General features: G+C 46.5%; 1 protein-coding gene across 1 annotated transcript; it reads left to right on the top strand.

Moving 5' to 3' along the window:
* The first annotated feature begins 390 nt into the window (after positions 1-390).
* Positions 391-13,373, top strand: LOC149995586 (sulfotransferase 2A1-like). The gene is made up of 6 exons (XM_090261295.1): positions 391-701; positions 3,952-4,160; positions 9,340-9,466; positions 10,931-11,025; positions 11,692-11,872; positions 13,064-13,373. Exons 1-6 carry the CDS (start codon positions 572-574, stop codon positions 13,174-13,176), a joined length of 855 nt encoding a protein of 284 aa, XP_090117421.1. The 5' UTR covers positions 391-571; the 3' UTR covers positions 13,177-13,373.
* The last annotated feature ends 898 nt before the right edge of the window (positions 13,374-14,271 follow it).

The raw sequence follows: 14,271 nt of genomic DNA, 5'->3' as shown, positions 1-14,271 counted from the left end.
TGCCAGTCAGGGCACCTGCCAGGGTTGTGGGCCAGGTCCCCAGCTGAAAGCGTGCAAGATGCAACCATACATTGATGTTTCTCTCCCTCTCTTTCTCCTTCCCTTCCCCTTTCTCTAAAGATAAATTTTTAAAAATATTTTTAAAACATAGGGGGATGTTAAGAATAATAGAGGAAATGGAGAAGTCAAAGAACTTATATGCATGATCCATGGACATGAACTTAGAGGGGATTGCTGGAGGGAAGGGGAATACTGGGCAGAGGGGAGCAAAGGGAGAAAAGTAGCATAATCAATAAAATATACCTAAAAAAATAAAAAAGAAAAAACATCCATGTTTCTTGTCCTCTCTTTCTCTATTAACCTTCTGCGTCCCCCAGTGTGGACTTAATTGATCACATAAAAGAGATTCTGAGTTGGCTAATAAGTAAAGAACACCGTGACTCTTCATTTCATAACCGTCATCCAGGAAACTTGGATTGCTCAGCCTGTTACATATGATCTGAATCAGAAACAGGAAGCAGCCTATTACTAAGACCAGAACAAGACCGAGCTTGGAAGGCTGCTGTTTGAGATGGCTAAAGATTATCTGTGGATTGAAGGGATTCCTTTCCCTACAAATACGATTAGAGACCTGAGATCTTTGCGGGATCAATTTGTGGTGAGGGATGAAGATATCATCACAATTTCTTACCCAAAGTCAGGTAAGAAAGCGGGATCATAAATTGAGGATGAGGGCACTTGGGTTACCTATGAAGGACCATAATCTATATCAATAGTGGGAGCACTTTCATTACTGACTCAGTAGGAATCTTGCTAAACTTCACGCAGCAATGATGGACACACAAGGCCAAGGTCAATATCCAGTTGAGAATAGGGTTCAGAAAACCAGAATAATTTTGTTCAAGAAAAGAGCCTTTGTCAGAGAGGAATAGAGAACAGAGCTGAGTGGGTTACGTGTGGAGTGGTCCATATTTGAAAGATACCGAGAGATAATCAATAACCTAAAAAAAAAATTGTGATGTATAGGGACAGGGTAGTAGCAGGAAGTGAAGCTGGTTGTGTTTAAATGGAAAGTCAGTGTGGAACCTGAAACTTATGTTAAAGATTTAGGAAACTCTTCCAAGGCCATGTAATGCCATGGAGAGCATTTATTTCTTTCTTGTTGACACTATTACAGACATCCCCATTTTTCCCCCTTTGCCCACCTCCCCATGACACCCGTCCCTCCTTTCGTCTGGCCATCACTGCCCTGTTGACTCTCTGTGGGTCATGCATGTAGGTTCTTTGGCTCATCCCTCCACCTTCTTTCATCCAGCCCCTCCCTCCCCACTCCCGTCTGAGGTCTATCAGTCTGTTCCATGTGCCCATACCTCTGTTTTTATCTTGTTCATCAGTTTTTGTACATTAGCTTCCACATAGAAGTGAGATCATAGGTAGCCCTCTTTGGCTCACTGGCTTATTTCATGGAGAGCGTTTAAGTGGCACAGGGACAAGTGCATGTGTGTAAAAATCACCAGGTCCTCTCTCCAATGCAGGAACTTTAAGAATTCAGGGTCAGTAGGGAGCATGAGATGAGATTTCAGAATTTCATGTCAGTAGGTGAGTCCGTGGGCAGCCATGATCAGACTGGGTTAGTGACAGAGGAATGGGCAGTGAGCAATATTCAGGCTGTGGGCTCGAATTGATTTGGAAACTTAAACTTGGGCAGCATTTCTGAACGACTGCATCACAGACGCTTTGTCCTGGGCACTAAGTGTTTTGGTTGTGAAGACTTAACAGTGTTGAGTGCTGGAAAATACAAGAGAACATATCTGGGAGAAATGTAAATACTTAGAAAGGGCATTTGCCCAGAGGTTCAACAATATACTGAGGGTATTGGATAAGAATACATGGAGAGCCCTGGCTGGAGTAGCTCAGTGGATTGAGCACAGGCCTGGGAACCAGAGTCTCAAGTTCAATTCTCAGTCAGGGCACACGCCTGGGCTGTGGGAAAGGTCCCCGGTCGAGGCACGTACGAGAAGGCAACCGATAGATGTTTTTCTCCCTCCATCACCTCCCCTGTCTCTAAAATCAGTAAGCGCCCTGGATGGTGTGGCTCAGTGGATTGAGCAGCAGCCTCTGAACCAAAGGTTCAGTGGTTCGATTCTCAGTTGGGACAAAATGCCTGAGTTGTGGGCCAGGTCCCCAGTTGGGGACACGTGAGGGGCAACCACAAATGGATCTTTTTCTCTCTTTCTCCCTCCTTCCCCTCTAAAAATAAAATAAAGAATATTTGGAGCAAAACATACTTTCTCCTACTTACCTGGTCAGGAGTAACACAAATAAACCAAGTACAAGAGTGTAGACGCAGATGGGTGCTTGCAACAGAGTTCCTAGTAAGCACATCTTAACATACGGGATTTGTGTTATTTCATTTTATTTTTATTTTTAACTAACTAACTAACTTTTAGAGAAGAACGGAGACAGATAAACATCAGTGTAAGAGACTGGGGGTCGAACTCACAACCTTTTGGTGTACAGGACGATACTCCAAATAACTGAGCCACCTGGCCAGAGTGTGAGTCGTTTTATTTTAAATGCACTGTCTAAAAACAACCCATTCATCCACTTTGTTCGAAATTTCAGAAATTCAGCGGGGCAACCCCATTGGCCCGTCTGACTGTGGGTCCGCCTCATGTCTGCCAGGAGCAGGTGAGCTGGGGGCAGTGAGTCCTCTGCTCATTCAAAGGCAGAAGCAGGTGGCGGCAATGCTGAGCGTTTCCGTCCCGGGTCTCCCTTCCAACAGAGCAACAAGTACCTTTGCTCTTTCAAAGATCCCAGACCCTCTGTCCTGTGGAGCATTTCCAGGACTCCAGGTGTGTGTTGAACCTGAGGTTCACTTCAGTAGGAAAACTCAGCCTGTGACCACTGTCAGGTCAAAAGGAGCGTCTGCCTCACAGACAGTGTGTGTCCACGACTCCTCACCTGCGCTACCTGCGAGCCGTCCTTCCACAGAAGGACCCTGCGTGGAGAAGACAGAGCTCACTCCTCTGATGGTGTCTGAGAGGCTCCTAGAGGCTTTCTTCCTTAGTAACACCCCCTCTGCCTTGCCTGCCAGTGCACACGTGAGTCACACTCTGTGTGTGAAGCGGCGCCATTATTTTGCGGGGACCAGGGTTGTTTACGTGATTCAGAGGAAGCCAAGGAGTTTGAGCAGTGGGAGCAAGAGGGACAGGGCTCCAGCCGTTCTCCTTCCGGTATAAACCAGCACAATTCAGAGCCGGGACCGGAGGAGAGAGCTGTGCACCCACATTCCTAGCCCCATTCTTCACAAGATCCAAACGATGAAATTCACCTAAGTGCCCATTAATGGATGAAAGAGAAATAAAATGCGACAGAAACACACCGTGAGTGGTATTTAGCCTTAAGGAGGACATTCTGACCCTTGCTACCACATAGATGAACCTTGAGGACCCTGTGCCTGTGAAATGAGCCAGTGACAGAGGACAACTACCGTGTGCGTCCGCTCATACGAGGTGCCGAGCGTGGCCGGGTGCAGAGACAGACAGCAGGCTGCTGCGGGAGGCAGGGGGAGCCTGCTGTTTCCCAGGCATAGAAATGAGTTCTGTGCATCTGAGCGAAGAACAGTGTGAATGAACTTAACACTAATAAGCTGACTGGATTAAAATGGTTAAGACGCTACATTTTCTGTTATGTGTAATTTACCACAATTTAATATTTCTACATTTAAAAACAGTAGTGGGGCAAAAGGTGAGGATGCTCTCGTGGAAGCCAAAGGTACCGAGTGTTTAAGAATGAAGGATCACTTGAACGTGACTAAAAGTAAATGGAAATGAAACATCAGGTAGATTCATGGATATGGGCGGCATTCCTGAAATAAGTGTCTTTAGGACGTCATGGGGGAGTCAGAAGTCATTTGAAGGACGTAACACTCTGTTCTTTCTCATGCAGGAACCAACTGGATAAAGGAGATCATCAACCTGATCCACACCAAGGGAGACCCCACCTGGGTACAATCTATTGCCAGCTGCGAACGTTCACCGTGGGTGGAAACACAGTCAGGCCTTGAACGGATAGAGAAGCAGAAAGACCCACGTTTCTACACCACCCACCTCCCCATTCAATTCTTCCCCAAGTCGTTCTTCAAGTCCAAGGCCAAGGTGAGCTAATAATGCCACGTCAGCTTGGACTGCATCCCAGGCTGGCCAGGATACAAGGGCGTGGTTCCTACGTGCTGCAGCAAAGTGAGATATTAGAAAAGCTTATTCCGAGGCCTAGTGCTGTTCCTTACAGTCTCCCCAGTATCGGTCCACAGCAGACTCAGTCTTTAGGAAAACAAATTCTGGCAGCAAGACCAGCGCAGGCTCCCCACGTTGACAGGACCACGGGAAAAGCGTCCCAGCTGTAAACCAGCACCTGTGTTTCAGAGGAAGTTGCATTTGGTCTCACATTTGACACCCACCTGGGCTCCTGCAATCAAGGCATCACCTACACTGGGCAGGTGTGTTCCACTCGGCAGATCCACAGCTTTCGATGCATCATGTCAGGGGCTTGAAAGGAAGGCTGTAGTACTGAGTGATCCTGCGCTACCAGGGAGCAGTTTTTCTCATTGGAGATTATAGTTTAAGATGCATGACACCAAAAATATGATCCACCTCGTATGAAACCCCCATAAGCCATTGAGGCAACATGGTAGTAAAATATTATGAAAATATTCTAATGTCACAGGTCACAGATTACACTAACGTTGTGCTATATTTCTATTTGTTCTCTTGTGCTGCCAGATTCATTTCACTGTGATCGCCATCCTTACAGTTTTTTGGTTTGTTTTAAGTATATTTTATTGTTACAGTAGTTCCAATTTTTTCCCCTTTGCTCCCCTCTTCCCAGTACCCCCCTTTCCTCAAGCAATCCCATCCCCTTAGTTCATGTCCATGGGTTGCGCATATAAGTTCTTTGGTTTCATCATTTCCTATATTATTCTTAACTTCCCCCTGTCTATTTTGTACCAACCAATTATGCTTCTTCATCCCTGCACCATTTCCCCATTTCTCCCCCTTCCCCCTGCCAGCTGATAACCCTCCAAATGATCCCCATACCTAAGATTCTGTTCCTACTCTGGTTTTCTTAGTTGGATTTTGTTTTTATTTTTTAGACTCAGTTGTTGATAGTTGTGAGTTTGTTGTCATTTTCGTGTTCACAGTTTTGATCTTCCTTTTCTTAAGTAAGTCCCTTTGACATTTCATATAATAATGTCTTGGTGATGTTGAACTCCTTTAGCTTTACCTTGTCTGGGAAGCACTTCATCTGCCCTTCCATTCCAAATGATAGCTTTGCTGCAGAGAGTAATCTTGATTGTAGGTTTCCTTTCATCACATTGAATACTGCTTCCCAGTCCCTTCCTGCCTGCAAAGTGTCCTCTGAGAAATCAGCTTATAGTCCTATATGCACCCCCCTGTAGGCAACTCTCCGCCTCTCTCTTGCTGCCCCAGGACTGTCTTTATCTTTCACCTTTGGCATCTCAATCATGATGTGTCCTGGTGTGGTCCCCTCTGGGTCCAGCTCGCCCAGGACCCTTTCTGCTTCCCAGAGCTGTATGTCCATCTCCTTCGCAAAATTTGGGAAGTTTTCCTCATTTTTTTCAATTCTTCCTTCCTCATTTTGCACTGGTTGACAGTTTTTTTCTTCCTTATGTTCTGAATCATTGATTTCAACCCCAGTTTACTTCCCTTCACCATTGGTTTTGTGTGGATTTTCCTTCGTTTCACTTAGCATAGCCTTCACTTCTTTTATGCATTTGCCATACTCAAGCATATCTGTCAAGCCTGAGCATCTTTATCACCAGTGTTTTGAATTCTGCGTCTGTTAGGTTGTCTATCTCCTCGTCGCTTAGTTCTCCCACTGGAACCTTGATTCGTTCCCCCTTTTGGGCCATACTTCTCTGTCTCCTCATTCTGACAGGCTCCTGGGTTTGTTTGCCTCCGCATCCCAGGTAGAGCTGTCACTCCTGTTATGTTGTAAGGGATGAAGCCTTAGGGATTCGTCAGTACAGGGTGACGTGTTTCACCACGTTGTGGTGCTGTATGCGGGGGAGGGGTCTGAGAGGGAACAATGCCGCCAGCCCAGCACTCACCCCTTTTCCAGGCACCTCTCCCACTTCCGCATTGGACTGGCGCCCCTCTAGCTGCTGCCCTGGCCATCATTCTCAGAGTGGGTGTGTCTGCGGATGTTCTAGGTTCATGGGGACCCTTTAAACAAGCGGACTCTGCTGAGAGACTAGAAGTTTATGCCTCCGTTCCAACCCCCACTGGTTTGCACAGTCAGAAGCAATGAGGCTTGATTTTCCCTGGTGCTGGGACAGTGACCTGTGTGGTCCAGTGAGGAGCTGAGAACAGCCCCCAGGTGTCCCTCCTGACTTTTTAAAACATGTGACTGAGCTTTCTGCCAGCCTGCTACTGCCCCTGCTGCTGCCGCCGCCACGATTCCACGTCCTCTCCACCCCGGCTCCGCCCCTCCTACCTGTCTGGATGAGTATTTCTTCTTTATATCTTTGTTTGCTGGAGTTCCATGCAGCTCGGTTTTCTGGAACTTCTGGTTGTTTCTAGTTCTGAGGTAGCTGTGTTCCTTCTTAGTAGTGGAGGGAGATGCAGCGTGTCTGTCTGGGCCTCCATCTTGGCTGAAAGTCTCAAGCCCTTGTTGTTGTTGCTACTATTTTTACCTTGATTTGGCTGAATGTGTAACATGAGAGAGCTCTGAGAAAATGTTGGAAACAAAGGAATAAATGAGACTGAGAACTAACAAATAAAAACAGCTCAGGACCACGCTCTATAAAATGATTGTGATTTCAGGTCAGAAAATGAGGGCTCGGACCTTGGCCCATGCAACATCTCTGAAACTGTGTTTCCCTGTATTTGAACTCATTACGCACTCACACATCTGTGTGCCTCCCTCCCTGATCTGCAGTCACTGTGTGTGCTTTCCTGAAGCTTTTCTTCCTACATTTACGTATTAGACACCTGCTGTGTGTCAGGCTCTGCATAAGGCTTGGGAGGCAGGTGATGATGAAGATAAACTCAAGCCTCCTCCTAAAAAAAAAAAAATTGGAAATAGGCAAAAATAGACACATCATTAGTTCATATCAATAGTGACAACATTGTTTCCTGAAAGCCTAGCTTAGTACCAGACCCTGGTGCCTGCTGTGTGAATACTATTTATCTTAAGAAATGCAGTAACTGGAGGTGAAGCAGGAAGGAAAAGGTAACGCATCGGTGGCCGTGCTGATGGGGTTGGGCAGACAGAGGGCAACGTCTGGAGGTGATCTGGGTCTGAGGGAGGGAGCAGGATTCCCTTTAGCAACAGAGCTTCGTGGGCCATTGCCCCGTAGTTTTTAGATTTACATCAATAATGTTAGCCAGCCATGGCATTATTTTGCTTTAAACGTCATTGGTCCTTTAAGATAATTACAAGAACAAAGAAAATATTGTGCTCTATTTATTTACTCTGTTTCTAAGGCTCTTCCTCCCTTCCTGACACATACCATGACCTCTCCACAAGACAGAAAGACTTCTTTTACTTCCTTCCTGTAGGGTAGAACTTCCAGTCATAAATCAGTTCCCTCACCTTACGTGTTTGTAAAACTCCATGTCATTGTAGAAGGAAGTTTCTACCAGATTCATATTAAGGGTTATGTTGACTTTGTCCTTCAGCTTTGAAGGCAGATTCTCATTCTCATCAGGGCTCTACTGTGTTTGATAAGAAGTGGGGCTTCTATTCTACTTTCCCCGCTGGATGGAATGAATCCATCTTCGGGGTCTCAGGTGCCACTGAGCCGGTAGCGGGAGCTGCCCTCTGGTGAGTGCGTGCTGACCCCTGACGGTCGGGGGATTCAGAGGCCCCTGGCTCACACATCCTAGGCACCTACAGCAGACCTCCCTCCTTTCTTTGTGTTTCTAACTTTAAGAAAATCTTTACCCACGGAAATATTTATGGATTTTACAGAGAAAAAAGGGAGACAGAGAGAGAGAAAGAGAAAATCAATATAAGAAACATCGATCAGTTGCCTCCCACATGCACCCCGACTAGGAACCAAACATGCAACCTAGGTGTGCGCCCTGACTGCAGATCGAGCCTGCCACCGTTTGGTGTACGGGACGATGCTCCAGCCACCTGGGCCACCTGGCCAGGGCCTCCCTTCTTCCTGATGTCCCACTGTGACAGTGCCAGTCACCTGCCCCCTCACCCCCACTTTGACTTTGTCTCCTCAGGTCAGCATGACGGGTGGGCCTGGGTCATATGGTGTCTGCTAGAGAAGGGAAATAATCCGCTGGCAGATAAGGGGAGAGCAGGGGGCTCCATTGGCGGGGTTCCTTCTCCCACGAATCCCTGGCTCTCATGGCCTTGCGCCTCCTCTCTGACAAGGATCCCCTGACACAGCATTCTGTAGCGTGGACATGGGCCTGTACCTGCTAGTCCGTCATCACAGAAGTAGGCAATCACCTCCTCAAAGCTGCACGTGCCGTGGAAAGTAACCTGTTCAGACATGACTGCTGTGGTTGGAAGTGGTTAACCCGACAGAACTAACTTGAAGTTTCTCCAGGTAGATGGACTTTCAGGTTGTTGGCTTGTATGTTCGTCAGGATTTGGGGGACCTGTGTTCAATGACAGGAAATATTCTCAGTAGCTTACAGCGTGCGGTGTTGAAAACTAAAGATGCTCACATACGTAGCGGGTCTCTCGTTGCTGAGTGTGTAAGGAGGTCGCACACCCAGCCGTGATCACACAGACCTGCTGTGCTCCGCCCTGTCTTCCCTGGGGACGCAGCTCCCACTAGGACATGAGACTTTCTTGCTTTGATTTCCATCCTGGGCCCCAATACTTGGCCGTTCTCAGCCATTGGATCAACAGCCCAGTTGTGCTCAGTCTCCTCCACGTCTCAGGCGTCGCCCCTGTACACATGACAACAGACCTTGAGCCAAATGGAGGAGCCACAGTTTCCTTCGTGACAAGTATTGTAATGTCCTTGGAAAGGGTAACGACGAACATCTTGTCCTCTGCCCCTTCTCTTCTGTAAACCCTAAGTAAACGCCTGCAACAGGGCGGGTTCTCGAAACCATGTTAATGCTGGGGGAAGGGGGTACAAGGGGACTAAGTGGTAATGGGAAAAAAATACAATAAAGATTAAATTAAAGTATAAAAAATTGTTAAATGAATGAATTAAAGAAGATTGAACTGTAGCTAAACAATTTAATGAGAGTAGGGTTTTTCTCCAGTGGCCAAAATCCTGGATGCAGGGGAAATGTGTACATTTATTCTTGTTACCTCTCTTCTTTCTCATTTAAGGGTATTTATATCATAAGAAATCCCAGAGATATTGTTGTTTCTGGTTATCATTTCTGGAGAGCAGTGAAGACAGCCAGAAATACAGATTCATTTGAAGAATATTTTGAATGGTTTCTTCAGGGAACAGGTGAGTCTGACTCAAAACAATGGTTCTAGGTGAAACTGTGGTGTTTCTGCCCCTCACACCCAGGACTTACTGTCTCGTGGTTTAGACGACATTACAATCCAATCTTAATACTGTGAAATCTAGAATAGCTCTAATTGACACAGCGCCTTAGTCACTATGCTTTGCTTCTACACATTTTTCTAAGTAGAACAACCAGACTAAAAAAAAAAGTAGAAGTGTGAATTTAAACTACATTGAGATTCCACTTCTTCTCTACCATATTGCGAAGTATATTACTTTTCTATCACTGCTGTAACAAATGATCACAAATTAGAGGCTTCCAGCAACACCAAAAATTGCCTTATGCTCTAAAGTTCAGAAATTCAAATTACGTCTTATGGACATAAATTAATGTGAGAATCTACCTACATTCCATTCTTGAGGCTCTGAGGAAGAATTTACTTCCTGTCCTATCAGCATCAAGAGGCGCCTGCACTCCTTAGCTCTTGGCCACATCCTTCTGACTCTGCCATCGTAACATCCCCTCGCTGACTCTCACACCCCTGCCTCTCTCCTACGAGGACCCCTGGGATCACACTGTTTCCGCCTGGGTAATCCACGACAGTCTCTCCATCTGAAGATCCTTAATCACACTTCCAAAGTGATCTTGGGAGTTGGTCACGGACAGCTTTGTGGGGGCCATTATTCAGCTAACCACAGCTGCCACTCAGAATATTTGAATCACGTTCTGGTGGGGAGACTCTGGGCAGGAGGCGTGCTCAAGTGTTTCCGGTGCGATGGAAAATGGTACGAACCTATCCAGGGTAATTTTGAAAATTCTGACAATCTGGCCTTTGCACTTTCTTGAGTAACTCCCCTTTTCTCCAAAGGAAATAAAAACCCTAACAAAAATACAAAAAAAAAAAAAAAAAAAAGAGATTGATTTACAAGATTTTCAAATGGCCCTTATCCAATGGATGCCCTATTCAAACAAACAAACAACTGTATCGAAGTGATAGAAACCCGCGACAAACAATTACCCAACTACAGCCATCCGCAAAGACGGGCAACGGGAAAGAGAACACTTCTCACAACACGTGCTGTCCCCAAGCTGTGGGGTGGGCAAAACAGAGACAGGAACACGTGTGGCCTTCCGGTAACTACATCCTACTGTTAACACAAAAAGAGCACAGATCTAGATTCCAAACAACGTGGGGTTTGAGTTCTCTTTCGTTTTCTAGCCAAATTCTCTTCAGCATTCACAATCATCTCCTCCTAAGAGGATGGCGAACTCATCTTAAATATGATTATTTTGCACAGCACCCTCTGCTCAGCCATCCAGATCATATATGCAGAATTCCATTTCTCATGCAAAGGAGTCACTTGCTCATCAAGTTCCTAAGGCCTGGCCGACAGGTGCAGAGTTGCCTGGTCAACAAAGCTCAGAGTGAGAACTAGTCACCTTCTCTCTCACTTCTCTTCCAGTGGCATTTGGCTTATGGTTTGACCATGTTCGTGGCTGGCTGCAGATGAAAGGAAAAGAGAATTTCCTAGTAATTTCATATGAGGAGCTCCATCAGGTAGTTCTTCTACACAAACTTCACTCTCTCCGACTTCATTTCACAGCTCTCTGCCTTCCCTCCGTTCTTCAATGTTTCCATTCTACACTTCCTATCAGAGCTGATGACAGAAATGTCACTCTTTTCTTCATCGCCCTCCCTAGTTGGCACGTGTTCTCTAGTTTTCTTAGTTATGTCTCCTTCCAGCATTTAATGTGAGCACTGAGGAAGAGCTTGATAACATACATACTTGCTGAACGCTATGAATGATTCCAGGGAAAAATCTGAATCCATCTGGGAAGCCAGAACAGTGAGGTGCGACTGAAGTGTAAGGCGGGACTTGACAGGGTGGCCTGGGTGCAGGAAGTATAGACATGTTCCCGATGGACTGGCAGGAAGGGAGTTCCTGAAGGAGTTGATTATGTCAATATTCATAGGAAGGGATGGTTGGCACCGGAAGGAAGTGGCTGACATGAATTTCACACTGTATTTGTCTCTAAAGAGCATCTGCTTATAAACCCTCATTTGATCAGATTGTACATTTTCAAGATGATCATGACAATTCAATGCTCTGCCTGCTTTCCTTCATTTTCTGTCTCCCCCACCCCTTCATTCTCTGCTGTCTCTTTTTCCTATTCCCTTTTACACTTCAGTTTCATGTTTCCTCTTCTGTGCTGCTCCTTCTAGGACATAAGAGCCAGTGTAGAGAGAGTCAGCCAATTCTTGGGCGTGAAGCTAAGCCCGGAAGAACTGAACTCTGTCCTCAAGAACGTGTCCTTCCAAGCCATGAAAGACAATAAAATGAGCAACCTCTCTCTACTATCTGATGCCATAATGGACCACAGCAAAGGGCAGTTCATGAGAAAAGGTAAGAGTGTTTCTGGTTTTATGACATGAAGTAGATGAACAGTGAACTTCCTCCTTTTACTGATGCACTAAGACACGGGATGATGGAAATATCTGAGTGTACACAAGTCACATAAGTGGGACCTGACTTTAACTGTTGAAGGGTTTTTATATTTATTAGGGTGTAAAGCAAACTCAGAAACAAGAAGCACTGCTGAAGAACCCCACACCTCTGAGGGTGCTAACTGTCCCACCCGTTTCCTAGATGTTGCCCATCACGTAGAGCACACTCATGTTTTCTACATGGAGATACCACTCACAGTGCTAGTGTGGTCCCTAAGCCTGCAGAGTGACAATCTCTGCACATGTATGGACAATGGGAATATCTGTTCCACCAAAAGAACCCCTAAAATAGGTCCATTGTGGAGAGAAAAATTAGAGGAAAGATATGAGACTTATCTCAAAACAAATGTTTAGCTGAGACTTCTGTGATGAAAACCACACATCTTCACTAAACACAAAAATAAGCGAGTTGAATCCAAAGCCTGGGAATATTCCACGTCAGCCTGGATTGAAAACAGAGCCGTGGGGTGACCTTAAAGAGAAGATGACAGCAGACCACGGGTGGGTTACCCAGAAAAGAACATTCTAGGTAAAGAAAATTGCAGGTTGGAAGCTCTGGGCTGTGCAGTTGGGTGCTATGCCAGTCACGGGTGCAGAGTTCAAGGACAGAGGACTGACGTGGGGGTCACGGTCTATACCGAGAACTCCAGCCCCAGCTCCAGGACCCCGGGGAAGAGTAACATGGGAGAAAAGAACCTCCACTGTCCCAAAGATGTGTCTTACATGTTAAAAGAGGCAGACGAGCAATATCCTAACACAGTGCATGGCAGAGGAGAAATTACTTCCTGTCTGTTAGGTGTTATTGCTGCTGTTGCCTTTGTTCTTGCTTAACCATCACTATGTCCCTATGAGGCCGGTACTGGGACATCCTATTAAACAGATGTCATGGCTTGAAGTCAGCTCTATTGTTCAGCTAGTAGTCTGGGATGGCAGCCAATGGCATGTGAATCCAGACAACAGACACTTAACCACTTGGCTATATTGGGTGAGTTTGTCACTGACTGTTTATGACCATGTCTGACAGAGAAGTACAAATACAGGCTTGAGACCTTGTTTACAAATCTGATCTGGACTAATTTGTGTTTGACAGGAATCACTGGGGACTGGAAGAATCACTTCACAGTGGCCCAGAGCGAAGCCTTTGATAAAGTTTACCAAGAGAAGGTGGCTGGGCTTCCTCAGGGCCTCTTCCCATGGGACTGATAGCCTCACGGGCCTGCATTTGATGTAAATGCTGAATTTCCTGACGTTCTTGGGTACCGGCCTGCTCCTATGAAGCCAACTTTGTATTGAAATTGCAATCCGTTATATGAGTACACTTAATTGACAATAACCATGGTCCTTAACTTTCAGCCATGCCAACCTCCAAAGAATATGTAATACATCAAGCATACAGAATAATAAAGAAAATATTTCAAAGCTAATGCCATTCCCATATTCGTGACATACTGCAGTACACCATGGGACATGGGAAACACACATCATCCCCATCACATATCCTCTCCATAGCTTGGCACCCACCTTAAATGAGACCTGAGAATCAGTGGGCATATTTCCGGGGTGGAGGCTTTCGTTGCCAATTCACCAACTTCTGTGGTGCGGCTGATGATAAATAGCAGGCGCCCCCATTTCTGTGAAATTGCTCAGAGCCACACCAGGGACATGTTTCCTAAGAGATCAGGCTACTGCGCGGCCATCGGAGGCCCATGACTGACTCACACGGGAGTGCTGAGCCCGGCACCGAAACCTGTGAAGGGACCAAACGTGTGGTGTGACGTCCCTTCCAGCTCGCTGGGCACAGGGCTGAGACAGGCACCCCGTCCCGGCCACACCTGTGCTGGGTGCTCCCTCGCTTCCGTGTCAGCTGCCATCACTCTGCCCTGTAACCACGGGTCCATCAGAAGGACTCCATCTTCCAATCAGGTGCTGCTGTGCCGCACGGCACGCCCGTTGGTTAAATCCTTCATACAAAATGCCCATTTCGAGCTCTGTCTCTAGGAGCTTCAGACCGTCCTGAGGATATTACTTCAGGCGAAAGGAAGGGAAAGGGAGCCTTTCCCCAGCCCCAGTAACTAGGTGCCCTGGCCTAGGGACAAAGCAGACAACTCTCAGCGTGGGACATGGCTCTGCGGGACCGAGAGATGACACAGTCCTAAAACGTCCCCGCAGGAGGGAGCGGAGGGAGCCCCTGGTGTCAGACCAATCATGCAGACACCACGAGGCTGAGCAGGTCAGGAGGGGTCAAGGGGACAAGAGGCCTCTGAATGCAAAGCCCAGTGACCTTCTCCAAAGATATGG

This window comes from Furipterus horrens, unplaced genomic scaffold (genome assembly GCF_987537825.1).
Source record: "Furipterus horrens unplaced genomic scaffold, mFurHor1.1.pri manual_scaffold_13, whole genome shotgun sequence".
NCBI lineage: Eukaryota > Metazoa > Chordata > Mammalia > Chiroptera > Furipteridae > Furipterus > Furipterus horrens.
The sequence above is the reverse complement of the archived record's forward strand: the minus strand, read 5'-3'. Positions and strand labels throughout refer to the sequence as shown.